Below are 27851 nucleotides of genomic sequence, written 5' to 3' on the forward strand. Positions count from 1 at the left end.
TTCTCAGGGAGACTCCCATGACACGTTAGTTGGAAACCAATAACTAAGGGATAGGTTCCTCACTCACAGGTTCAAGCACATTCTCCCCCTCGAGGCTGTACGCTAGTTATGAACAGGGAATGTGCCTATTATATTGTAATACTTTACTCTCCCAAGTGCTTAGTACAGTTCTCTACCACCCATTATTTTTCTGTAATCACCCATTTGTTCCCCAAATTTTACAGTTCACAAAGCAACTGAATGAATACATTATCTAATACAAGTTACTGATATTTTAAAATATAAATTAAACTTGTGACAGTGGAGTGATGGATTCACATGGATTCACTCTCTACTCCTAAAATACCATACTGCAAATTCAATTAAAGACTTCATCAACAGATATATTTTTTTAAAAGGTGGAGGAAGGTACAGAGAACATTTAATATTTTCCCAGAGCTCTAAAAGCATATCTTACTAATTTGTTTTAACAGAAACAACAGGTCCAAGTAGTGCACGAAAATAAATTTTGCGAAATGGCCAGGAGTGATGTCACTGCGTTCTCAGCCATCCGATTTTGGCTAAGTGAGAGTTAACCTAAAATTTCCCAAGAAGAAAGGAGCAAAGGATCTAGAAGTACCTGTTTAAAGCTATGTTTGTATTCTTTGCAAGCTGTTTCAACTGTAAATTTCGTACTGAATATGTTACAAAGCTTTGCTCCATAACCATTGCGGCCACCTGTAAAAGCAATTATCTGCGTTAACAAAAATAATTTAATTTAAAGTAATTCAACTGAAGCATCGTACGGTTGTCTACTATAAAATATATCCATTTTAATTCTATCATGTTTTAAACAGAAATGATTTCAAAAGGGAAATCCTCAACTGGGGAACTTATTACCTATATTTCAAAAGGCTAGTTTCATTTCAATGTCAAAATACCATGGAATTCAGCATTAAAGATGCAAAAATCAAAACATTAGTGTTGTTCTATTTTCACATATTCCATCTCATTATATTTTAATGTTTAGACCTGGTAAGTACATATTTTCCTTGAATGCCCATTAACAGTTGATTCATTCAATTTCACCATGGGCCTACATGGGGCGAGCAGCATACTCAGTACTCATTCATTCATTCAATAGTATTTATTGAGCGCTTACTATGTGCAGAGCACTGTACTAAGCGCTTGGAATGAACAAGTCGGCAACAGATAGAGACAGTCCCTGCTGTTTGATGGGCTTACAGTCTAATCGGGGGAATTAGGCAATCCCATTGGTGAGGTGGTCTTAATGCCTTGAGTAATAATGGAGGTTGGCAGTGCCAATCCTGCCTTCAAGCCAGTCACAGGAGTCCTTATTTTCATCGGCAAATTGAATAGGCTAGAGCTTTTCTACCCATAAGGGGAATGGAAGAGAGGCGACCAGAACTACCAACTTCCCCGGGGCTATTCCACCCTACTGAAAGGGGAGAGCTGGTCAGTTGTGTTCTCCCACACAAATGAGGATGCATATGCAAAAATAAATGATGAAAGATTAGAGGCCCCATCTCCACAAACCTAAATGAATGGTCCAAAAGCACACCAGAATTAACTGCAATGAACTTCATTCAATTCTCAGACCATGGATTTGGGACTAAAAAATCTGAGCACAAGTACTTGGGTCTGAGCAGGTGGAATCTGCTCAGATCCCTTTGGTCTTTCTGCTCCGCCAAAAAATTTGCCTCTTTTGACACACAATGAATTGCCAGTGAGGATGTTCAGGTGTTAATCTGAATTAAATGGAAGCATCACATTCACTTCCACTTGATGGTTGTACAGCAAACCTGGTCAAATAACTTTTATTTGCATCCCTACACTGAAAGTCCATGGCAAATCTTCAGGTTAAGCTTTCAACATTCCCCATGCAATGCACTATAATGAATTCTGTATCAGTGTATACATTTGACAAGGCAGCAAACCAGTATACATCAGCTCTTGGACTCTCACCTTGACCTGAGTCTTATCAGTCATTGTCCCTGACCCTCCATGACCTATCCCTTATCTATTGGAGAATGTGTCCGTTTACTGTTGTACTGTACTGTCCTAAGCGCTTAGCACAGTGCTCTGCACACAGTAAGCACTCAATAAATATGACTGAATGACTGACTGAATACTCCTCCCATATATTCCACACATACCAACTTTTCTAAATGGTATCAGCCATACTTTCAACAGCAGCAGGTAACCTGATCTCCAAAGCCTTCTTTGAGTTTATAGCTTGGTTCCAAATCACTTCCTTTAACCCTCCACTGGCCTCTTGCTACCAACACTATCTTTCCCTTGCTTATGCCATTCCCCATTTTAAAAATACTTTCCCACAAGCAAACGGGACTTCCCTTCTTCCCAAGCACTTCCAAGAAAGCCTAGGAGACTGTAAGCTCCTTGTGGGTAGAGAATGTGTCTGTTTATTGTGCACTGTAATCTCCCAGGCACTTAGTGCAGTGCTCTGCACACAGTAAGCATTCAATAAATACGATTTAATGAATGAATGAATGAATGAATGAATGAATGAATGAATGAATGAATAGTGGCCAGAGCTTCCTCCTCATTCTATTAGGGTCGGGTCAGAATTCTCTGGCTCATGTTAGCATCTTGAAATAAAAGGTTATTTGTGAGTAAAGGCGCCAACCCACATTTCTGGCACTGAGAGAGATGTCATTAGCTCTGCCTCCACAGCAATAGTTTTGGAAGGAGCTGGGCTATCCCATTTCCCAGAAAACACCTGAAGAGGAACCAAGATGGTGGCTCCATGCTTCACCAGACAGCAGGTTGGCGCAATCTGTTTTCATCCATCAGCACTTCCCGTGCCTACCACCAGCCTGCAGCAAGCAGTGGGTTTGCCAATGTGGGCCAGTCAAGCAGGGCAAGAAAGGAGTCTGCAAGCCCACACGCACTCAGGAGCCCAGAGCAGTCCTTGTGCTGGGCCCTGCACGCACTGTTTGCGGTTATGGGTAGGCTAAGCCCTGGGGAGGAAGTCGCTGGGACAGGGATGAGTTCAGCTGCTACACTGGGTGGACAGTGAACACTTATTGTGGGCCTCTGTGCAGCCAAGTTAAATGGCAATGGAGGAGGAAGGAAAGTTGTACGTTGTTTTCTCTCCCCACCGCCACCTCTTTCTCTTTCCCCTTTTCCTCTCACCCATTCTCCCCTTGTTAGTAGCTAACACTGACTGACACCAGCCTTACTAAATTCTCCATCCCCTCTTCACCCATCTCCTGTTGGCACTAATGCCCCACTGGCTGGACAGGAGTGGGAGGATGGTGGGGGCAGTGATAAGGGCTAGAACAGCATACCAGACTTAACTGCAAAGAACTTCATTCAATTCCCAGACCAATTCCCAGACCACGGATTTTGGATTCAAAAGTTGAGCAGGAGTACTTGGGTCCGAGATGGCTGAATCTACTCAGATCCCTTTGGTCTTTCTGCTCCACCTAATGGTTTGCCTCTATTGATACAGAATGAATTGCCAGTGATGATGTTCCCTCCCTGCTTGGTCGTTTTGGGAACTTAGGGGAATTGGGGAATCGGAGGATAAGTAAGAGCCAGATGGGCAGGGGCAAGAGCCAACTGAAAAGCAGTCAAGTGCGTGGTTGCATCCAGAGTGAGTGGGGAGTCTCCTCCCTCCAGCTGATGTGAAGAACAAAAACTCCCTTCCTGGAGCAAGGATTCCCCGGTAGGAGAGGCGTGAATCAGGGCCCAAGACAGAGAACCGATCAGTGGTTTTCAGAGCCTCCCGCACTCTCTTCTTCCCCTATCCTTCCCTTCCTTTATTCTTCTCATCGTTCCCCTTCTCCTCCTCTGTCTTTTCCCATCCTCCTGGCAACAATAGCTGTTGCTATAAAGCAGCTGCATGGCTCAATGAAATCACACTGCACACCTGATGTAATATTTATTAAGTGTTTACTACATCCTAATCACTGAATGAAGTTGCATGTCATGTGGGAGGCAATAAATTGAATGGCTCTGAGCACACCAATTGTTCAAAGGCTTTATTTTAGCTTGGCTCTTCTCCAGAAAGAATGCTGACCCCTTGTGCTAGAGCAACAACCGCCTTCCTTAGCCTGTTCTCTTCTCTTTTAGTCTGAGTTAGTGGCAGCCATTTTGAACTTCCTACTCCCCTCGACTCCAGACAGGAATACCGACCTGCTGCTCCACCCTTTGAGACCACTGTGGTGAGTGACATCCACCTAAATCCTAGCAACAGACATTCTGGGTGCCCTCCTACTTTTCCCCACAAACTCAAAAGCTATGGTTTCATGCCACCAAGGACTAGAAATTGATGGGCTGAGTGTGTCAGTTTGAAAGTACTTGCGGTGATGAGCAAGAGATTAGTTAAGATAATAAATCACTTAGTAAGAAGGAAAGTGAGCAGAGAGAAAGAGATTACAATTTATAAGAAACTGAAAGAAAAAAGGTGAACTGGAGATAGGGTAGTGAGCAAATGGCAGATGTGGTATGTGTGTGGGTGGGTGTGTGTATTATATATATCCTTTTAGACTGTGAGCCGGTCATTGGGCAGGGATTGTCTCTATCTGTTGCCAAACTGTACATTCCAAGTGCTTAGTACAGTGCTCTGCACATAGTAAGCGCTCAATAAATACTACTGAATATATATATGAATGAATATATATATATATGCATACATATACACATATACATATGTAAAATGGGAAAACAAGGTAGACATAAATGGCCAACCAACTGATTAGAAGTGGTTGGCATTACAAATATTCTCCCATTTTTTGAAAGGTGGACAAATCCACCTCTGAGACTACATGAAGCTGAAATTTTATAACGTAGGTAAATCAAATGACCGTAAACCTATAAATGTAGCAAACCAAAGAGGTTATAGACCTATACTGTAACATATGTGGTGATTTTAACAGCTTTGTCCTGTTCAATCTACTATTATTGATCTTAAGTGCCTTCTGAGGGTCAGATATGTTTAAGCATAAACAGAACTTAAATGTGTGAAAAATATTTTATCTCATCATGCAGAGCAAACAAATGATGATGCTTCAAAATTTAAGCTTTGAAATTTCACTAGCAAGACTTTCATGGAAATATTTATAAAAGTATGTTTATTTATAGACTATAACAACAATAAAGAGACTTCTTGGCATAAACTGCCTAACACTTTGCTTTCATAAAATGCTATCTAAAATAATCTACCAAGTGTCTATTTAATTCAAAAATAACAGTCAGCAATCACGATAGTTTCTGTTAAAAGAATAGAAATATCACAATACATCCCAAATTTAGTAACTTACCTGTAACTTTTTTCTCATCATCATCATAGTTACTGGATGTTAACAACTGTCCAAATATTAAAGCAGGTACATATACTTTCTCTACTTTATGTTCCACTACTGGAATGCCTTTCCCATTATTCCAGATGCTGATGATGTTCGATTCCCTGAAAATAAGCATCCCAAATATTTTTCATTTCATTGAATGGATTTGCTGAAATGTATGCCAAGTGAGTCTGTACTTGTCAAACACACAACTACTAGTCTCTTTATCACCTTGAAAGTGACACAGTTTTGCTCTGAATGATATCCTTTGAGGAAATATTTGCTTTAGATAGTATATTCAGCTTCCATTTTATAAACACTGCTGCAGATACTAACATAAGCAATTCATACAATAGTCTGTTGAATTGCAGAACATTACATTAAAACTTGCTTTCCACATGAAAATGTCTATTTTTTTTAATCATGTGCCATGAATACCCTAAGCAATAATTGATTAAATTATACTTCTCAAATTTCCTTTCATGCTAAGATCAATTATAGCAGTTTTGAACAATCCTATTATTAACTAACAATTAGGTGAGGAAAATCATCCCAATACAAGGCTTCCTAAAATCTCTGCATTCAGCAACGCCTGATGGGAATACTGCAGTATTAAAAAGAAATTAGTCTTTCAGATGCCAAAATCCTCAGTTTCATGTTCAGGCTTGCACTAATAGTAAGCTTAAATTACTAGACTTTTGGTTTGCCTATTTGATTTGCAATATCCCAAAATAGCAAGAGTACATGTTTGATGTTATTCATTACTCTCCTTAAAACAGATGCCCAGCTCTTAGATATTGTCCTAGATATTATTTCACTCAGGAGGAATGTGATTTACAAAAAGCAAACAGGAAAACAAAGACAACAGCAGTTACTCCAGGCAAAAACAATAGAGCCAGAGTGTGAGTTCCTCTAGGGCAGGGATCTAGTGTCTATACATTCTATTGTACAGTGGTCTCCCAAGTGCTTACTGCAGTGCTCTGCACACAGGAAGCACATAATAAATATCACTGACTGATTGATGGAGTGAAAAAACAAGTTTCAAAGGCACATAACCTGATATGGGTATCAGAGCTCAGGTTAAATATGCTTTAAAAAAACAGTTTGCAATATAGTGGTATTTATAGTTTGCAATATAATGGTACTTATAGATAACATATATGGCATAGTTACCCTTTGGATTTGAAGATGATGCTACTTATGGTAAGATTTTAATTAGTGTTTGCAGATATGGCTACTAAAACCAATGCCTCTTTGATACTCTCTTCCTCACTGTTTGCATCACCCTCTGCTTCACATTTATTATCTAGAGCACCACTATTGTTTCTGTTTCTCCTGCTTGATTATTACTAATAATGTGGCATGCCCCACAAAATCTGACTCCTTTCTGAAATTCTCAAAATCAATGAGACCCTGCAAGGATGCCCACACTCCACGATCTTTCAAGGGTTCCCCAAGCCAGGAAATACCGAGCCCCAAATGATCTCCCTCTTGGTTTCTTCAAGTCTCCAGGGCATGATCAAAATCACTAAGGCAACTTCAAAACTCCTAGAGCTAGTACAAACAGAGTAAATAAGAACCTTCAGAGTCATGAGTGCTATCTTTCAAATGTCAAGGGAAGCACTAATCTTCTTCCCTTCTTTTCTCCCATCTAGACTTTTGATCCAAAAGGCTAGAACTCTGATGGTAACTCCATTTTTCATCAGGAGACACCTAAAATTATAACAAGTAATTTTAAAAATCTAATGGATAATAATTGTGGAATTTGTTAAGCACTTACTATGTGCCAGGCACTATACTAAGGTTTGGGGTGGATACAAGCAAATGGGGTTGGACGCAGTCCCTGGCCCACGTGGGGCTCACATTCTCAATCCCCATTTTACAGATGAGGGAATTGAGGCACAGAGAAGAGAAGTGACTTGTTCAAGGTCACACATCAGACAAATGAAGAAGCCAGGATTAGAATCCATAACCTTCTAAGTCCCAGGCCCGTCCTGTATCCACTATGCCATGATGCTTCCCCTAACATTTGGAAAAACTGTTAACCATTCAAATGAAAACCATTTGTATTTACAATTTAGATCAATCACTATTATAAAGGAAGGTACAGAGGCTCAGAAAGGCAATCAATCATATTTATTGAATGCTTTTTGTGTGTAGAGCACTGAACTAAGCACTTGGGAGCGTATAGTCTATCAGAGTTGGTAGACATGTTTCCTGCCCAGAATGAGCTTCTTCCCTTCTTTTCTCCCATCTAGACTTTTGGCCCATGAGGTAAGCACTCTAATGATAACTGCATTTTTCAACAGCGGGAGACACCATCTAAAATTATAACAAGTAATTTTAAAAAATCTAATGGATATTTGGAAAAACTGTTAACTGTTCAAATGAAGACCATTTATTTAGAATGACCAATCGCTCTTTCATTATAAAGGAAGGTACAGAGGCTCAATTAAACATTGTTTATAGAGTTAACTATAGGAAGTGTAAAACAATTGCTTAACAGAGAAATTCAACTTAGTAATTAAGGGATGTACTTACGGATCAATAGAAATTTTGATACAGGTCATGTTTTTATCCCTCTGCTTATTGTCAGCGGCATTAACTAAAAAAGTCAAATGTTTTATTTGTAAAAAAAATACTACTTAATGCGCAAACCTTTACATAATTGAAAATGCATTTAAACAACCACATGTGCAGTACTCCTAATGGCTAAAGTGCCCACATTTTCATGCTTAATAACTACTTGTACCTGGGACTAGTGCTGCCAATACAAAATTGAGTCAATTTTTATGTCATTTTAAGTAAATTTTATGACTAGTTTGAAACCAAAAAGCCACTGAATATTCTTCACCAACCAAAATTAGGTGGGGAATCATTTCAATCCAGAATGAAAATAAGTTATGAAACACAATATAAGTGCATATGAGCCCATGTATTTAAAGTTAAAACATATACTATCAATATGCTTAGTACTGTGTAGATAATCGAAATCAATAATAAAAATGTGACTTTTAGTACTTCAGAGGTTCTTTCCTCAGCTCAAAACCTAACAGGTGCAAAATTTCATTTTTAATTTAGTGACATTTATGAACAAAAGTTATTGTGTAGTAGCAACAGTATTTATTAAGCACTTACTGTGTGCAGAGCACTGTACTAAGCGCTCAAAACAAATAAACAGGTGGTAAATGGACATGATCCCTGTCCCTTGTGAGGGCTCACAAACTAAAATTACCCTATTTCTTAGTGCTAAATTCTACATGCTAGAAATCTAGCGCTCCCGTAAGGTAAATCAAAGATCCAAAACGCCAGTAAAATGAAGGATGGATAATAAAATGTAGCCTCCATAATAGTTTCTAGTTAGAACATTATTGCAGTACTTCAAGTTTTGTTCTCTTCTACTGAATAGTTGAATCGATCTAATACAATAAAAACTACAAATGAAGAAAACTGGAGTTGAAAATCTGACACTCTTCTTCATCAGAAAACCATCTTAAAATGTTCTTTTCCAAAGAACTTTTGAGGTGCCAACTATCAAGATACAGCAAAATGATGGAAATTGATCTCTCCATCACCCCCGTTACTCTTAATAAACTTAAGAATCATACATTATGAGCTCAATTAAGATAGCTTGAAAAGGATTGCTACCATCTATAGTGGAAACACAGTAGGTGAGCTGAGTGATGGGATACTTGTTTTAAGTACTTGGGCCAGAAGGAAGTAGCCTGTAAACTCTGCCATGCTATACTTCTTGGACCTAGTTGCCCTGTTCAGACATTTTTTTCACTCAACAAGACAGGTGATAACTGCAGGCAACTTTTATGAATGTTTATAGCAATATCTAGGCCATTCCTCCTGTTCTGGACATGTTTTGTAATAGGACACATACTCAGGATGAAGGGTAAAATAGTAGCATAAGCTATTAGCACTGACTGAGCAGGTCAAAATTTTTCATCTTTCAGCATACTTACCAAGAATTTCATCAAAGATCTTGTACAAGCCTGGCACAAATGTAACTTCTCTGCAATTCATTCCTACATCTTCATCATAAACCCACATTAACTGCAAACAAAATGTAAAGACATCTTTAAGTAAAAAATGCCATTACTACAATTCAAGTCATTCATTCATTAAATAGTATTTATTGAGCACTTACTATGTGCACAGCAATGTACTGAGCGCTTGGAATGTACAATTCAGCAACAGATAAGGAGACAATCCCTGCCCAATGACGGGCTCACAGTCTAAATGACTGTAGGATCAAAGTCTACATCCTCCTTTAGAAAGTGTCTTAGAACTTCACTCTATATGTTTAAGTATGAAAGTACTTAGACCTTCAAAAACAATTGCTTTCAAAGCCAGAAATACAGTGCAGTAGCTACTGTCATATTTTATTAGCATTTAAGCATACTTACCTAAAAATTGAGGAACTCTTCATTTTATATGAAGACATTTTACTTCACCAGATTATTTGTCACATACAAAACAATAATTCTATTTTAATTAAAGGCACTGGAAACTTTAAAAGGCTCAATCATAAAAATGTTTATTCTTATAATGAGAAAAGTCATGCTAATAGTTTTAATACTTCCTCTGAACACAACAGCATTTTGTGTTTTGTTGGCTAAGTACTCCTTTTGTCACCCCACCAATCCATAATCAGTAGTGAAGAAGAATATTTGTGTTAATTATTGGCACCTTACACCCTATCCCTACTATTGTACTGGGATAAGGGAATTCAGGGTTCAATCAGTCAACTACTAGTATTTATTGAGCACTTAGTATATGCAGAGCAACTCTACTAAGTGCTTGATAGAGTATAATAGTGAGTAGACATGACCTCTGTCCTCATGGAGCTTACAACCTACCTAGGGAAACAGACATTAAAGTAAATTACAGGTGGGAGAAGCAATTGAATATAAATATATGAACCTAAGTGCTTTGGGAATTTGACTGAGTACCCAGGTGCTTAGTGGGAATGGGTTACAAAGAAGGGAAGATGAGAAATTAGTCAGGGAAGGCTTCCTGGAGGAGATGTGATTTTAGTAGGGCTTTGAAGATGGGAAGAATAGTGGTGTTTTGAACGTGAAGTATGCAGGAGGGAAAAATTGAGCAAGGGGTTGAGGGTGAGAGACAAGAGTGAGACATTGAGCAGGTTGGTTTTAAGAGTGAAGTGTGCCAACTCAGTTGTATTGGGAGAGGAACAAGGATAAGGGGGAGATTGCGGATTGCAAAATCCTGGTGGGCAAGGAATGTGTTTAGCAACTCTGTTGTCCTGTATTCTCCCAAGAGTTTAGTACAGTGCTCTACACGCAAAAAGGGCTTAATAAATACCATGAATAATTGAGTCAGCCTGAATAACTTTCAAGCGTCATATGCCACAAGGTAGCTGGAATATGTCAAAAGCTTATTTGCATGCACATTCAACTAAGCACGATGCATGTTAACCGTAGTAGTAGATATCGGCAGCATCAGGCACTGGATAAACCATATTCACCTAAGGGCACTCCTGCTTGGGGCAGTAAGAGTTCTATTCAGTAATTATTTTGCACTCGTGTTGTGTCTCAGATTTCAATTTAGGGAGAAGTGTACAAAATGCAAGTATACTCAGAATTGGTCTTGGTCATGATGCAGATAAAACCTGCTTGGGAGGTTATGTAAAATGAACCCAAAACAAGCCTGCTTGCATACAGGGTGCCACAATGTCAGGAAAAACGGTTAGAGCATTTGTGTGCCATGGACACAATGTCAGAATGAATACTACAAGTTCTTCTTACCATGGATTAGCAAGCACTCACACTCAAGTGCTAAAGAACTGGATGAACTTCAATCAACTATTTCCATGAACTCAAAAGCAAATATATACATCGACTTTAATTCTTTTTACAGGTCTTCTAGAAAATGAAATCACAGCTTCTTATTCTAATTTGACAAAAATCAACCATTTCTTCATCAAAGCTATCCAAAAAATGCGCAAGGAATTCAGATTATTTTTGAAGCAACTCACCTGAGTTAATGGCTCCACTGACCCAATGTACGTATCAGGACGAAGGAGAATATGCTCAAGCTGTGTCTTCTTTTGATAAACTCTCTCGACTGACAACTTCTTTGAAGAGTCATTTTTATTAGTGCTTTCCATCTCTTCTTTTTTGGAGGCATTGTTTTGATCAAACAGAGTCTGAAAGAAAAAGCATTATTTTAACCAAAAATACTTTCAACTATGAAACACCTAAAAAGAGCTCAAACAAATCTTTTCTTAAAATTCCAGAACTGATCACTTGAGTAGTAACAGTAGTCGTGGCAATGACATAACTTGAGTGGCTGAGTGCAATACACTGTACTAAGCACTTCGGACAATATAACAAACCCAAGATAAGTTCCCTGTATACCAAGAGTTAAATTCTAACATGAGTTTGAAGTACTTCTTGGATTTAAAACATTTCCATGCTGGTGTAACCAACTTTCAGGTCAGTGCAAGTAAAAGAGTCATATCATGCCCTCCTATTGTCTTCAGTTGGCAAATCAGTAAACTCCCCAACCCCCATACCACGACCGCCCTGTACTACCTTTTTCTATAAAATTTCCTTCCCTAGTCTCACAGCAGTTTTTAAAGTGTTTCTCTCCACCCTCTTATACTTGCAGTCACCTTACCCTTCCCTTCATTTGACTTTTTTTTTTAATTTAAACTCGTTTCTCAGATATGGTTCCCTTTTCCTTCCTTGCAGCCCTGGGAAGAGAGTGCCACCACCCTTCCTTTCTGCCATCCTAACCCATTCCGGTCCCAAATCTGTGCCGTTCTGAGGTGCTGCAGTAAGAGAATTTTAAAAAGCAGCACCAGGCAGTAGGGGGACTAACTACATCAATGTAAAGGGGTGCACAAGAGTCCTGGAGATGGATTTTTAAAAATGATTAAAGCTGCTGTGGAAGGAGGGGAAAAAAGGAGAAAACTTTAAAGAAGGGCTGAGGGTATGGAGCAGGAGTGATGAGGGGCAGATTTTACCTGATTGCCAGTTGGGAAGCCAGACAGAACTACCTGCTTCCAGTGAAATAAAAGTGGGCCACATAATGACACCCCTCCAAGAGTTTTTCTCTTTCATCTCTTCTTTCTACTCTTGATTCTATGCCTTCTTGAATGCTATTGCCTGTCCCTCCAGTCTCTGTCCAGGTAATGTTCTTTACAGAGCACCTGGGCACAATGTCCTATACTAGATGGCTGAGAAGATAAACAGAAGCATGAATCATTTTCCTTGCCCATAAGAAGCTCACACTTTAATGGGGGAGGCAGGAATTAAAATATTCAGTGTTTTCATCATCACTGGTAACACTATTTACTGAGCACCTATTTGGTGAAGAGCACTTTAACTACAGATCTACAAACATACAACAGAAAGAAGACACAATCTTGGCTTCTGAAGAGTTATGGGAGAGGAAAAGGACACAAATGGCCCAAAACACAGGACAAGGTTAGCTATAAATGATTAAAAAGAAAGAGAAGTAAGCAGTGAAATATGTATCAGATAAAATCAAGATATATATCATATGAGTAGAGAAATAGCAAATGGAGTGGCATGGCCCAAAAGTTTGGGAGACAAATTTTTTTTGGGGGGGGAGGGAAACCCAACTTTTAAAGGGGACCTTGGAGATGGCAAGGGACTACTTTGGCAGAATTGAGTAGCAAGGGTGACTTATACAGCAGAAAAAGTTACTTCATAATACCGTCTTACTTAAAATAGCATTCTTTATTTCTCTTCTTCCCTTTTCACAAGAGCACTGAATAGGCCCAGCCCACCTGCAGGTTTCAAATCCCTGGCCTGGATCATGTTGTTTCAAAGCAGATACATGCAGGCTAAACTAGGGGACTCCCATTCCAGATAAGAGCTGTAGTCCTGAGGTAGAAGTGAGCATGGATTGCATGGGAAATGGTCCAGGACTCACTTCCAGGGAATAATAATGATGAGTTGCCCATTTGTCTACAAGTATGCTGGAAGTGTCCTGCAGCCTACAGGACAAATGCTCATCTAAGGCAGCAGCCATAGGAATTGATGGTTAAATGTTAAGTCACGGGCCACTTCTGATCTATCTCAGTACTTCAACACAACAGTCTGGCACTGGCAGAAACAGGAACAGACTGGGCCAGGCCATGGATTTCCATTCTCTACAAGGCTCTGTTCTATCCCTTTTCAATTCCCTACTCGTGACTCTTTTGTGGAAAAAGGAGGAAGGAATCTTCTGCAGAAAAAGGAGGAAGGAAAGGATTCACAGACAAAACAGCAAAAGCAAGAACTCTAATAAGCAGGCACTTTAGGCAAAGGGTCAAATCAGATTCTCAGCTGGATGACCCTTCCAAAACCAACATTCCAATTCCAGAACGTGTTCTTATACAGTTGGGAATGCAACCATTTTGTTCTTAAAGAAGCAGTGATACTGATTTGCATGTAACACAAACAAAGGATTGTGAGACGCTGAGAGAGGGAGAGAGGAAGAGCTATAAATAAGGACCAAAGTCAAAATGAAAAAGCATCAGACCACTTGTAGAAAACCCCATGTGCATTCACTTTAGTGAACCAGCTTCAGAGGTATTCCATAAGTACAAACCCTAAGGAAGCTCTGGGAAAAAAGTCTTTTATTTGGAACGCCTCTGGAAGGTCTTCTGTGGGATCTTCTGTTCCAGAGTCCTCTTAAACTGAATGAATCAGACCCATACCAAGTGTTCATCCACAAAAAGAGAAATCCTCTCAAGTTGCACAAATAGTTACAATTCAGCTCAGAGTCCTATACTAACTACATCACTTTTCCATTTAGCACTGTAGCTTCTTTGCAAGAAAGAGCCAGAATCTGGAGGCACTGAGTATAAAGGTAAGTGACTTGAAATGATAAATGTGCATTTTCAATAGAGACTGAATTCAATGCAAATGACATTCTGGTATCATGCGATAGCTAGACTTGGGCATGGAGAACATTTATACCACTGAAGTCTAGCCACAGGCTCGAAATCTATGAGTTTCACCCAATCCTCTGTGGTGGCCTGCAAGTCCCTTTACGCATATGAGAGAAGCAGAAGTAAAAAGATGGGGAGACAAAGGGAAAGTACTTACCCCTAAGCCCTCCCCCCACATCCCATTGCTTCATCAGGACAGAAATCCCAACAAGAGAGCGGCTCTCTCTTTTCCACCCAGTCATCTTCTCCCAAGTAGCTATTTATGCTGCAAATATTGCTAGGCTGGAGTGGCTCAAGAGCTGAGCTTAGTCACCTAGGACTAGAATGATTACTCTAACGACCGAGTAATTGTGTCTAAAAACCATATCTGGTATACTAAAGTGAAGCTTTCTATTAGAGAAGACAACATTCTACTTCAATAGCTCATAGGCTTGAACACAGTGGTATTCATTTTTCATTTTCTGGGCTTATGTGTAAAATAATGAAAAGCATATGGTTAATGCTTCATGAACAGGATGACAAAACAAAAACAGATGCTTTGAGGTCATTTATAGATATGTATAGTTCTAAATCAACTCCGAATTGGTAAATTTAAAACAGAACCACTGAAATTTATATGCACCATGGACACAAAATAGATAAATATCACTGGCAGCTAGAAACTGCATACGTGAAAGTATTTATTCAACATACAAAAGTATTTAGTTCTTTCTGAAAAATCATTTGGCTAGTGTTTTCTTGTGAAATAAAGATTTTAAAATAAAGTCAATTTCTACCTTTCAACAAAAGAATTTTAGCAATCTTACTAACACTGGTCTTGTTCTTTCAGGACTTAAAAGTGTGCGTTAAGAGAACTAATCTTTTGACTACATAGAATAGCGCAATAAAATTTGTGAGTATTTTATACTACTATGAAATTCAAAATGCCATGGGGAAAATACTCAATGGAAAGAGAGTCTACAAAAAGAATATCTAATTCAAATTCAATCCAGTGAACGAGTAAATTTAGCCAAAGTTTCTGACAGGCATTTATGCGAGGAAGGTTCCAACAGCTAAAGCGCTGATTTTCTTCACATACCTCTCTCTGGTTCCAATTTTATTAAGTTCACAGGTTAACCACAGGTCTACTATGGCTTCTAATTCAGTCTTACAGATAGACACATACACAGGTTCGATAGTATTTTATGAATTGCCAGTTGTAAAAAGGCTGCTTTCATTTATTTTCACCATCTTTTGGGAAGCCTTAAGGTTTCAAACCAGCTTCAAAACCAGTAAGACACTGGGCATATTAAATACATTTCCCAGGAACCAAATGAAACTTATTAACTCTGGATAATAGTTGATTCATCCAGAGTTTTTCTCTAAAAGAGAAAGAGCAGACTGGACTAGTTTTCTGGGCCAATACTTTATTTCACAATTCTGAAAACTGGATTTGTCCCAACCTTAATTTTATGTTTTTGATAGACCCCACTACATTGTTAGTGCTGAAAAATATTAAACGGCAAATATTATGCCCCAATCTTATTTTTATAATTTATACAAAATTAACAAGGTGATCAATCTGGGTTTACACCTCCCTTCATAGAACCCCTACAGAAAAAGTTTTCTCCAGATTTAAAGCATTACAACTTGCTATTTTAATTCATTTCTTGATTTGTACTCAAAGAAATGTGAGTCAGAGAATCTATTAAAACCGATTTCAAAAGAGGTGAATCCAGGGACTTGTCCTTCCATGACACTCTGTAGACCTGGAGAACGGTCACGAAAAGGTCTGTGAGCACCTTTTTAACCACTCAGAGCCTCCACAGGGTTAGAGGGTGGAAGGTTACCTCCACCCCTCTCATGCCTTTGGCTTGGAATAAAAATTTAAAAAGAAGCTGGGAAGTTCTCATCAAATCTGTCACGCTGCCATAAATAGGACTATCCAGACTAACCATCTATCTTGGATAATTTAGCTCAATGTCAAAAGGTACATCCACTTTAAGAAGCACCTACACAATGTGGATGTGCGCATCAACTTTTCTAGCTACTTAATGTGTACTTCCCTCCCCAGTGCTCCTGTCTTCCCCACTCCTGAAGCCTCTCTCAACATCCTGGCCCCATCTATAAGCCACTCCAAGAATGATCCTCACAAACTTCACATTCATTACCATAGATATTAAATATGCCATGATTTCTGTATACAGATGGCTCTGTTTTCTGGCAATTATGAGGAGCATGCTACACAAATAACCCCAGAGAAGGACTGAGGGCTTTTAAGAGAGTGCCCACCCAGATTTTATGGTCATCAGCAACAAGCTAGCAACCTACATTTCAAGTTCTGGCCTATCCTGTTCTTAAAGATCTTCAGGGAAAAAGATTCCACAATTTTCTTTTATGGCCTATTCAGTGCTTAATGATCCACCCAGTCAGGCTTTAGTGTCAGCAGATTCTATTTGAGGGAAGCATAGAGGAAACAAATAGAGCACTAGATCAACCCAGGATGACTGACAATATATTCCACTGCAAATAAATGCCTCCTAATGCAACCCCAAATGGCTTGTCAGTGCTTCAACCTTTTCCTCTTCCTTACATCCCTGCTTGAAACTCCAAAACAGCTTCCCTTCTCCCTCCCCTAACCTTCAGTGCAACTAACTGGACAAATAGTATCCTCATTCTGAAATGAGAGTTTTTTCCTCAACAGAGCACTCAATGGACACAGCATGGCTTGGATACAATTAGAAAGTTCACGGCTACGTAATTTGCAGCTCTTGAAATCCATAGGCACAAAAAGGTTTTGGTATCATGGTATACCCAGAGAAGATGTAAATTAGATCCAAATGATATGGCAAGGAACTAGCTCTAGAGCAATTAAAATGTAGGTTATGGATTTTTAGACTTTTACTTGATTTAACCCAATTTCTACCCCACATAAATTTTAATTGGGGATACTCTCAAAAAAGTGTTAAATTTTTAACATTTTCACTGACAAATTGAAATCATGTCAATTTTAGAAACCACCTTGTTTATGTCCTCAACTTTGTGACTGTCATCATTTCCTCTATCAATCAATCGTACTTATTGAGTGCTTACTGTGTGCAGAGCACTGTACTAAGCACTTGGGAGAGTAGAATACAACAGAGTTGGTAGTCACGTTCCCTGCCCATGTCGAGCTTACAGTCTAGAGAAAAAAACCGACTTGCATTTATTTCAATTAAGACAACTGGAAGGCTTCATGTTTTTGAATATATATCACATATGTTTTTTTTCTGGAAAATTTCCCTTCTCCCCAGTTGTAAAACAGTCTACCATTTACTTGGAAACCAGTATCGATGATAAGTTTTTGCTCATCTCTTGTGTGTTTTTCTTCTTAGTCCTCAAATCTTCTCAAGAGCAAAAGCAGTACTTTCTTTTGTTGAACCTCCCCAACCAGCTAAACCAAGAAGTTTTATACTTTGCCCAGGATTTCTCTTGGCAGCCAAGAAGTTAAAGTGTTGCTGAGGCCTGCTATCTAGGCAGTATCTATTTAATAATGCACAAATGAATAAAGCAATAAAACAAATGAAAAAAGAATCGTTCTTGGGAAAATGTCAGTTTGTTGACTACAGGTAATCAAGTATAATGTCAAATTTAAGTCTATAAATTTCTAGAGATCACTTTTATACCTACTAGACCTAGACTTACTACTACAGAAGACACATCCAGTTTCTTGAGTATGGAGAACATTATTAAGGGATGAATAAAACTCTCAGTTCAAAACCAAGATTTAGATATTGCTTAATTCCACATTGATGATAGTATCTGATACCCTAAATTAGGAATGACTCTTGAACCATGGCTCTGAAAGGCAACAAACAGCTCAGAGGTTATATGGCCATTTAATCATTTGCATTATTTACAAACAAAAGAAAGGATACTGCTTGAGAAACATTTGCAAAGTAAACATTGAAATGTGAATCACAGAAGGCAGTACCTAAAGCTTAATCCCAAAACTATCCAAATTTTAAAGAGTAATAGAACCCAATATATATTTTCTCCTGTGCTCCAAGATGACACTACCGATGGAGAAGTTCACCTATGCCACATGTGTGGCAGGACCCACAATCCAGGCCACATTGTTCACAAAGGCTATCCCTCTGTAGTGTTGTCATGCAGCCTTCCCAACTTCAAAACCCTCTTAAGATTCTCATCCTCCAGGAAGCCCTTCCTGACTAATCACTCATCTTCCCACCCTATTTTCCCCTCCCTACTGCATCACCTATGCACTTCAGTCCATAACCCCTAAGCATTTGGGCACTCACCCTCAACACACAGCACTTATGTACATATAATTACACTCAGGAGCTTCCCCTACTTGTACTTTAATATCTGTCTCCCCCACTAGATTGTAATCTTCTTGAGGGCAGAAATCACATTTACTAACTCATACTTTCCCAAGAGCTTAGTCCAGTACACTGCAAATAGTATGCACTCAATACACACCACTGATTTGTTGGTGGATGGCTGATGCAGTACCTAGCAGTATTTTAACTTGTGTCTCCTTGTCTTTCGATCTTTAGGAAGATTTTACTTAAAAAGAGCCACTCCTTTTTTGATTCCAGTATACCAGTCTGGTTTAACCTGGGCCAAATGACCCCCAGTTTTCAGCTGGGGTGCAGCATTATAATAATAATGGTATTTGTTAAGCATTTGCTATGGGCCGATCACTGTTCTAAGCGCTGATGATGGCATTTGGTAATGCGCTATGTGCCGAGCACATTTTTAGGCTTTGTGGTAGATGCAAGGTATAGGGCTCACAGTCTTAATCCCATTTCCAGATGAGGTCACTGAGGCCCAGAAAAGGTAAGTGGCTTGCCCAAGGACACACAGCAGATAAGTAGCGGAGCTGGGATTAGAACCCACGACCTCTGACTCGCCAGCTCGTGCTCTTTCCACTAAGCCACGGTGCTTCATTCCACTGCATTGTTAAAATAGCTTCTCTGTCCTCTTTACTCTCAGTTTCCCCATTTCAGCTCACTGTGATCAAAAATCAATCAATGGTATTTATTGAGTTTAAAGCACTGAACTGTCTAACTAAATATATTTAAGTATTATATATAAATATATATACAGTTTATATATAAACTAAACATGTTCTTTCATTACACGAGTTGGATACAACACGATGGAAGAATTAGGGAATATTCTTCCTACAATACGAGTGTGTTCTGGGGTTAACCCAACAGGTAGCTTTGCGTAGGAAGAAACAGTGGCGAGTATGCACATGGTGTTAGTCTATGCAAAATGTCACAATAATTCAAAGCTCCACTGTAGTCTACCTTTGCAAAGTACTTCATTTTTTTTGTATTTTGTCAACTTTTAAGTATTTAATACAGTGAAATAGCAATTAATTGCATGGGTTTAAGGCATTCCATTAGGACTGGACATAACAATGATGGAATTTCACTCTTTAGGAAAAATGTAAATCATAGTAGTCTCTTCAAACCATCTATCCTCAACAAACGCATAATCTCAATGAATCAATGGTCACCATAATGCAATTTTCCCATAACACAAAGTTGTTCAGGAACATAACCCTGGTGTTATAGGAAAGCTGGAGGTACAGTAAAACTTTACGGTAAGCGATCTAACAGTTCAACACATATTAATTTTCAATCTGTTCAGACTACCCTCCTTACTTTGTGTTATCTTGGGCTGTTAAATTGTATTCACCGATGGCAAATGACTGGCCAAGAACTGAACAACTAAGAATGTACATACAATTTTTAATTTCTAAATGGCGCTGAAACAACTTGAATTTAATGTCATCTACAGATTAAAATAACATTTGCATTATATCACTGAATTGTTATAATTATTGAAGGTTCAAAGACAATTGGTTTCCACATATCTGAATGGTTTGCTTCAAATAAAAAATGTGAGTTCACTGATTTTGAAAACTCTAAGTGGAAATATGTAGAAAGGTTGCTATAATTTGCATAGAGAACTATGAAAAACACAAAATTCATATCATAGAGCTTTCAATCTTTCAATGATTGAATATAAAATAAATGTATTTATTGAGCATTTACTATGTGCAGAGCACTGTACTAAGTGCTTGAGAGAGTATAAGAGTTAGCAAATACGCTCCTCGCCCACAACGAGCTTACAACTTTCCTAACATGTTCAATAGATACACTACTTTCCAAGAATACTACTTTCTAATACTGCCTGATTAAGGATCTCTAATAGCAAATCGCAATATAAAGTATTTAAAAACATAATAGTATGCTAAATCTAAGCATTACAGTAGGCCCTTTAATTACGGGTCCAAAGACCACAACGTCCTTTACATACACACCACTGTTCATATGGCCTAGGCCAGGGAAGGGATGTCCATTTGAGTTGCTGCATGAACCTCCTGGGTCAATACTTCTAATATCTAGCAAGGTAAGTGCCAATAAGGCAGTCAAGGCTCTGTTTCATCTGCTCCTGCTATCTTTCAAGAAAAGTTAAATAGTCTCTTACTATAGGAGAGGAAAAAACAAAATAAAACCCAAGGACCAGTTCAGAGTTTTAAACTCTTTAGCCATCTTGTCTCTGTTCAGCAATCTTCACAATGTGAAGCCCTATGTCAGATCACAGAACACAGACGCATATGACTTTTAGAGAAAATAAAGGCAGTTCTCTGAAAGCTACACTTAGTCCTCTTGCCCCGTGGTTAGACTGGCACAAAACAAGTCTCCATAGAGAGTTCAAAAACCCTGGGCTTTGGCAGCAGGTGTTGGAACATTGTATCGGAGTCCAGGATATATTTGTTACACAAGTACCACGAATATTGCAACCCTGGGAGGCCAGTTTTTCATTTTGAGAATCAGAGTGAATTTAGGGCAATGTATAGGGAGGAGAGGAGAAGAGGAGCACAAAAGAAGATGAGAAAGAGGAAAGAAGGAGAAGGAAATTAGAGGAGAAAAGGAGAGAAAGAACAGGAATGGGGAGGGACAGAATGGTATATTCTCCTAGACGCCTAGACAGTGAGTGCTCTGTACATAACAGGAGCGCAATGAATTAACTTGCACGCCCTTCTCCACCGCACCCCGGTCCCGCTGCACTGTTTCCATGGCCAAGCCACCTGAGCTGAAATGGCTAACTTGGGCAGGTGCCGGGGCTGGGGGAGCTCAAAGGCTGGTCAAACAGTCCAGAGAGATCCTCCACTGCCAGAAACAAGGAGCTCTCCACCAGGCATGGCGGGGACTGACCCCGGGATAGATCCTGACTCAGTCTCCAGCTTTTCGGTCTCCTGGGGACTCTAGGACCTGCACACGGTGGTCCTGAATGCAGCGGAATTCAAAGAAGGGTCTTTTTATAGAAAAAAAAAGAGAGAGGCTTGAGCAGGTTTACAGACAAGGTAAAGGAGCCAATGGGGAATAAGAGGTCGAAGACAAGAGTAAGAGAGTTAGATTTGGGAAATCATAAGACAGCTCACACAGACATGAAATCACCCCACATCACCTGAGACTGGACCTCCAGAAGAAGTAGACTGTTAGGAGATGAGAGCCAGAATTCCACTTGAAACTTGCTTTTGCCTTTTCATTCATCCATTCAATTGTATTTATTGAGCACTTACTGTGTGCAGAGCACTGTACTAAGCAGTTAGATAAGTGTGATACAACAATAAACAGTGACATTCCCTGCCCACAATGAGCTCACAGTCTAGAGTTGGGGAGACAGACATCAATACAAACAAATAAAATTACAGATATGTACATAAGTGCTTTGGGGCTGAGAGAGGGGAAGAGCAAAGGGAGCAGGTCAGGGAGATGACACAGAAGGGAGTGGGAGATGAGGAAATTGAGGTTTATTTTGGGAAGACCTCTTGGAGGAGATATGCCTTCAATAAGGCTTTGAAGCATAAGAGGCCATAGAGTTTTTGACGACCATGTTGAGGGGAAATTTGCAGATGTAACAACTACAAGCAATAATTCACTAAGAGGACGACTGAAATTTAAAGGGAAAGCTAAAACCTCAGTTCACACACCAGAAATCTAGATCCTTATTTCTCTGGCTTAACATCTCCAAAAAGTATTACCGACGTGAGAAATGGGTAAACTTACCACATCAGCAATCAATGGCATTACTGAGCACTTACAACATGCAGAGCATTTTACTAAGAACTTTGGGGGAGTAAAATGCAAGTTGTAAACACAAAGCCAGGCCAAGGAGCCTACAATCTGTTTCTTGAGCAGGACCCTCAATCGATTGTACTTATTGAATGATTACTCTGTGCAGAGCACTGTAATGTGTTTGGGAGAGTACAATATAACAGAGTTGGTAGATACATTCTCTGCCCACAAGGAACTTGAAGTTTACAGGAGATAGACAATATAAATAAATAAAAGATATTTTCCTAGGTGCTGCGGAGCTGAGGATGTGGTGAATAAAGAGTGCAAACCCAAGTGCATGGGTGACACAGAAGGGAGTGGAAGAAGAGTTAATAGGGCTTAGTTGGGGAAAGCTCTTGGAGGAGAGGTGATCTTAATAAGAATTTGAAGGTGGGGAGAGTGATCATCTGTAGGATATGAAAGAGGAGGGTTTTACAGGCCAGAGGCAGGCTAGAGGTGAGGGGTTGGTGGGTGAGATAGACAAGACTGCTTGTCTTGAGATAGACAAGACTGCATGCTTAAGAGAAGCAGCGTGGCTCTGTGGAAAGAGCATGGGCTTTGGAGTCAGGGCTCATGAGTTCGAATCCCAGCTCTGCCACTTGTCGGCTGTGTGACTGTGGGCAAGTCACTTAACTTCTCTGTGCCTCAGTTCCCTCATCTGTAAAATGGGGACTGTGAGCCCCACGTGGGCCAACCTGATTCCCCTGTGTCTACCCCAGCGCTTAGAACAGTGCTCGGCACATAGTAAGCGCTTAACAAATACCAACATTATTATTATTATTATTACAAGACTGAGGTAGAAAGCAGGTTGGCATTAAAGTTATGAAGTCTCTGGGCTGGACTGCAGTAGGAAATCGGAGAAGTGAGGTAGGAAGGGGCAGGGTAACTGAGGTCTCTGAAGCCAATGGTAAGGAGTTTCTGCTTGATGTGAAGGTGGCTAGGGAACCACTGAAGGTTCTTAAGGAGTGGAAAAAACATGGACAGAACGGGTTTGTAGAAAAATGATCAGGGCAGCAAAGGAAAATATGGATTGGAGTGAGGGAGGACAGAAGGCAGGGAAGTCAGCAAGGAGGCTGATGCAGTAATCAAAGTAGGATTGTAAATTCATTATGAGCAGGGAACATTTCCATTAATTCTGTTGCATTGTACTCTCCCAAGCACTAAGTACAGTGGTCTGCACATAGTAAACACTCAGTAAGTACCATTGTCTGATTGGATTGGATAAGTGCTTGGATTGATACAGTAGCAGTTTGGATGGAGAGGAAAGGGCAGGCTTTATTATGTGAAAGTTGAACCAACGGGATTTGGTGACAAGTTTAATATGTAGGGTGAATGAGAGAGTTGAGTTGAAGATAACGCCAAGGTTACGGGCTTGTGAGGCAGGGAGGAGGATGGTGCTGTCTACAGTGATGAAAAAGTCAGGGGAAGATGAGGAGTTCTGTTTTGGAGATGTTAAGTTTGAGGTGTTGGAGGGATATCCAAGAAGACGGGTCCTGAAGGCAGGAGGAAATACGAGAAAAGGAGAAAGATCTGGCAAAGGAGGAGAATGACTGAAGGCATATTTCCTCCAAGAGCCCTTTCCTGACTAAGCCCTCATTTCCTCTTCTCTGACTTCCTTCTGTGTCACCCTTGCACTTAGATTTGCTCCCTTTACTCACCACGCTCTCAGCCCCCAGCACTTATATACATATCTGCAATTTATTTATACTAATGTCTGTCTCTCCCTCTAGACTGTAAGCTCATTGTGGATACGGAACATGTCTACCGACTTTTATATTGTACTCTACCAGTGCTTAGTACAGTGCTCTGCACACAGCAAGCATTCGATAAATACGATTGATTGATCGAGCCTGCAAAAGACACTAAGAAAAAGCAGTCTGAGTAATAGAAGAACCAACAGAGGACAGTGTCAGTGAAGCCAAGGTTGGAAGTTTCTAGGAGAAGGGGGTAGTCCACAATGTTGAAGGCAGCTGAGAGGTCAAGGAGGATTAGGATGGAATAGAAGTTATGACTTGGCAAGAAGGTTATTGGTGACTTGAGAGGGGGGGTTTTGGTGTAGTGCATGAGGCAGAAGGTAGAATGGAGGCAAGAAGAGAATTGGAGGAAAGTGAAGACAGCGGGAGGAGGCAAATTGCTCAAGGAGTCTGGGGAGGTTGGATAAGGGGGATGGGGCAGTAACTAGGGGCAGTCAGGGGTAAAGGGAGTTTTTTTAGGGCAGGTGATACACAAAGATTTTTGAAGGCAATGGAGAAGAAGCCATTTGAGAGTGAACAGTTGAAGATGGCCATCAGGGAGGGCCAACATAACAGAGAAGGAGAACGCAGCAGGGAAGAGACGAGCAAAGATGAAGCCAGGCTTTTCTTTTTGAATCTTAAAGGCTTCTGGTAGACTATCTCCACCGAGTTATCTCCACCGAGGAATGAGAGGCAAACTCCTCTCAGGAAACAGAAACAAACTTTGCCCGGCAAACAGCTCCTTCAGTTGTTGGAAAATTTAGTTCAATCAAGGGTATTTATTGCGTGCTTACTAGAGGTGAGAACACTGTACTGAAGTACTGAAGTCACCACCTTTGAGTCTCAAGGAGCCACAGCAAGGGGCTTAAGAAAGGAGACAAGGGAAGGAGACAAGAGGGGGCTAGTAGGGATTGGGGTGCAGAGATTGTCAAAGAGGAGGCTCAAGTAAGCTTGCCCTACTAACGTGCCCACTATGGGACTGGACTGCCCTGAGAAGAGTGATTGTGGTCTCCATCTCCAGCCACTACTTTCCCTCTGGGCTTTACCTTTCTCTCCGGCATGTGGAGAAAACAGGCTTCTGTGGTCACAAGAAGGGCAAACAGGCAAATCATCAAATGTCTACGGTGAACTTTCCCAACGGCCTTTACTCCACCCTAATCCTCCCCTACCTCTCAGTTGCCTTCAACACTGTGGATCACCCCTTTCTCTTGGAAACATTATCTAACCTTGACTTCACTAACACTGTCCTCTCCTAGTTCTTCCACCTCTTTGACAGCTCGTACTCGGTCTCTTTGGCAGGCACCTCCTCTTCTTCCCTTCATCTAATTGTGGGAGTGCCTCAAGGCTCAATTCTGGGTCCCCTTCTATTCTCCATCTGCACTACTCCCTTGGAGAACTCATTCACTACCATCTGTACACGGATGATTTCCAAATCCTTCTCTCCGGCCCTGACCTCTCTCCCTCTCTGCAGTCTCCTATTTCCTCTTGTCTTCAGAATATCTCTAGTTGGCTGTCCCTCCAACATTTCCAACTTAACAGGTCCAAAACAGAACTCATCTTCCCACCCAAACCCCGTCTTCCCCATCACTATACACAACATCACTATCTTCCATCTCACAACCCCATAACCTTGGCATTACCCTCGACTCACTTCTCTCTCATTCAACCTATACGTTCCGTTACCAAATTCTGTCCGTTCTACCTTCACATTACTAAAATCCATCCTTCCCGCTCCAACCAAACTGCTACCACTTTAATCCAAGCACTTATCCAAGCCCACCCAGGTTACTACATCAGCTTCCTCACTGACCTTCCTGCCTTTCATCTCTCTCCGCCTCAGTCCTCCCTTCACTCTGCTGCCTGGTGCGCTTTTCTAAAAAAACATTCAGTCCACACTCCTCAAGAACCTCCAGTGGTTGCCCAGCCACCTTCTCAACAAAAACACTGTCTTTAAAGCACTCAATCAGCTCAACCCCTCCTACGTTACTTCACTGGTTTTCTTCTTCCACCTAGTCTGCGCACTTCACTCCTCTAAGATCAACCTACTCACTGTACCTTGATCTCACCTACCTCTCACCACTGACCCCATGCCTGGGACTCCCCCTTCATAATAATCATTGAAAAGAGTGGTATTCATTAAGCACTTACTATGTGTCAAGCACTGTTCTAAGCGCTGGACTAAATATGTGAGAAGCAGCATATTATTCTCATAATTAGTCATAATTAGTCTCTTAATAATTAAAAGAAGCAGCGTGGCTAAGAGAAGCAGCGTGGCTCAGTGGAAAGAGCTCAGGCTTGGGGGTCATGGGTTCAAATCCAGGATCCACCGCTTGCCAGCTGTGTGACTTTGGGCAAGTCACTTAACTTCTCTGTGCCTCAGTTACCACATCTGTAAAATGGGGATTAAAAATGTGAGCCCCACGTGAGACAATCTGTTCACCTTGTATCCCCCCAGCGCTTAGAATAGTGCTTTGCACATAATAAGCGCTTAATAAATACCACCATTATTATTTTAAATACAAGTTAATCAGGTCCGACACAAGGCTCACAGTCTAAGTAGGAGGGAGAACAGGTATTGAATCCCCATTTTATAAATGAGCAAATGAGGCACAGAGAAGTTAAGTGACTTACCGTAGGTCACACAGTAGACAGGAGCAGAGCTGGGAGTTTATTGTGTGAAAACAAAGTAGCTGACATTCTGAGGTGAACTTCCCTAAATTCTATTTTAGCTTTCCCAATGCCTTCACACTCCCAGCTGCCTCTCAAGGTGTCTCCTGCCTCCTCTCAAACTCTGCCCCACCCACCTGTGCCCTGGACAACACTTCTTCTGAGAATACAACAGAATTGGTTGAAACGTTCCCTGCCCACAATGAGTTTACAGTCTTGAAGGAAAGACAAGTATTAAAATAAATTACGGATGCGTAAATGAGCACTGTGGGTCCGGTGATATATCGAGTACTTAAAGGGTACAGATCTGAGTGCATATGTGATGGAGAAGGGAGAGGAGTAGGGGAAATAAGGGCTTAATTAGGGAAGGTTTTTGGAGTAGACGTGATTTTTATGAGGCCTTGAAGGTGGGGAGGGTGGCGATGTGTCATATACAGAGCAGATTGGCCTAGTGGAAATAACACGGGCCTGAGAGTCATAAGGACCTGGATTCTATTCCCAGCTCTGCTGCATGTCTGCTGTGTGACCCTGGGCAAGTCACTTCATCTCACTGTGCCTCAGTTACCTCATCTGTAAAATGGGGAGTAAAACTGAGAGCCCCATGTGGAACATGGACTGTGTCCAATCTGATTAGCCTTTATCTACTCCAGTGCTTTGAACAGTGCCTGACACAAAGAAGCGCTAAAAAACACCACAGGAAAAAAAAAAATCCAGGCTGCTGCCATGCTGATCCTATCACTTGTCATAACCTGGCCTGAGTACTTCAGCAGCCTCCTCACTGGCCTCCCTGTCTCCAGCCTCTCTCCCCTCCAGTCCACGCTTCGCTTCCCAGAACATTCTTCTAATACATTGTTTTCTGCAGGTCCCCCTACTTCTCAAAAAACCTCCGATGGCTGCCCATTCCTCTCCATGTCAAGTAGAAACTCCTGCTTTAAGGCACTCAATCAACTTAATCCCACATTTATCCTCTTTCTCTAATAAAAACTGTACTTAGCATTTACTGCTTGCCAAGCATTGTACTAAGTGCTGGGGTAGATACAAGATAAGTAGGTCTGACAGTCCCTGTCCCACATGTACCTCT

The 27851-nt window shown here is 40.5% G+C and overlaps 1 protein-coding gene and 1 long non-coding RNA gene across 2 annotated transcripts in view; one reads left to right on the forward strand and one right to left on the reverse strand.

Moving 5' to 3' along the window:
* The window catches only part of TOP2B (DNA topoisomerase II beta), an 80047-nt gene that overhangs the window by 44664 nt on the left and 7532 nt on the right, over window positions 1-27851 (reverse strand). Inside the window, exons 2-6 of the mRNA XM_029071228.2 lie at window positions 11320-11490; window positions 9284-9374; window positions 7854-7917; window positions 5289-5434; window positions 620-717 (exon numbers count right to left, since the gene is read on the reverse strand). Of these exons, the coding sequence (XP_028927061.1) occupies window positions 620-717; window positions 5289-5434; window positions 7854-7917; window positions 9284-9374; window positions 11320-11490 (570 nt within the window). The remainder of the gene's footprint in view (window positions 1-619; window positions 718-5288; window positions 5435-7853; window positions 7918-9283; window positions 9375-11319; window positions 11491-27851) is intronic.
* LOC114813855 lies at window positions 13751-17799 on the forward strand. The gene is made up of 4 exons (XR_003761616.2): window positions 13751-13888; window positions 14115-14168; window positions 15080-15142; window positions 17604-17799. It is a non-coding gene; the product is annotated as an uncharacterized LOC114813855 (long non-coding RNA).

The sequence above is a fragment of the Ornithorhynchus anatinus genome, chromosome 8, assembly GCF_004115215.2.
Source record: "Ornithorhynchus anatinus isolate Pmale09 chromosome 8, mOrnAna1.pri.v4, whole genome shotgun sequence".
Taxonomy (NCBI): domain Eukaryota; kingdom Metazoa; phylum Chordata; class Mammalia; order Monotremata; family Ornithorhynchidae; genus Ornithorhynchus; species Ornithorhynchus anatinus.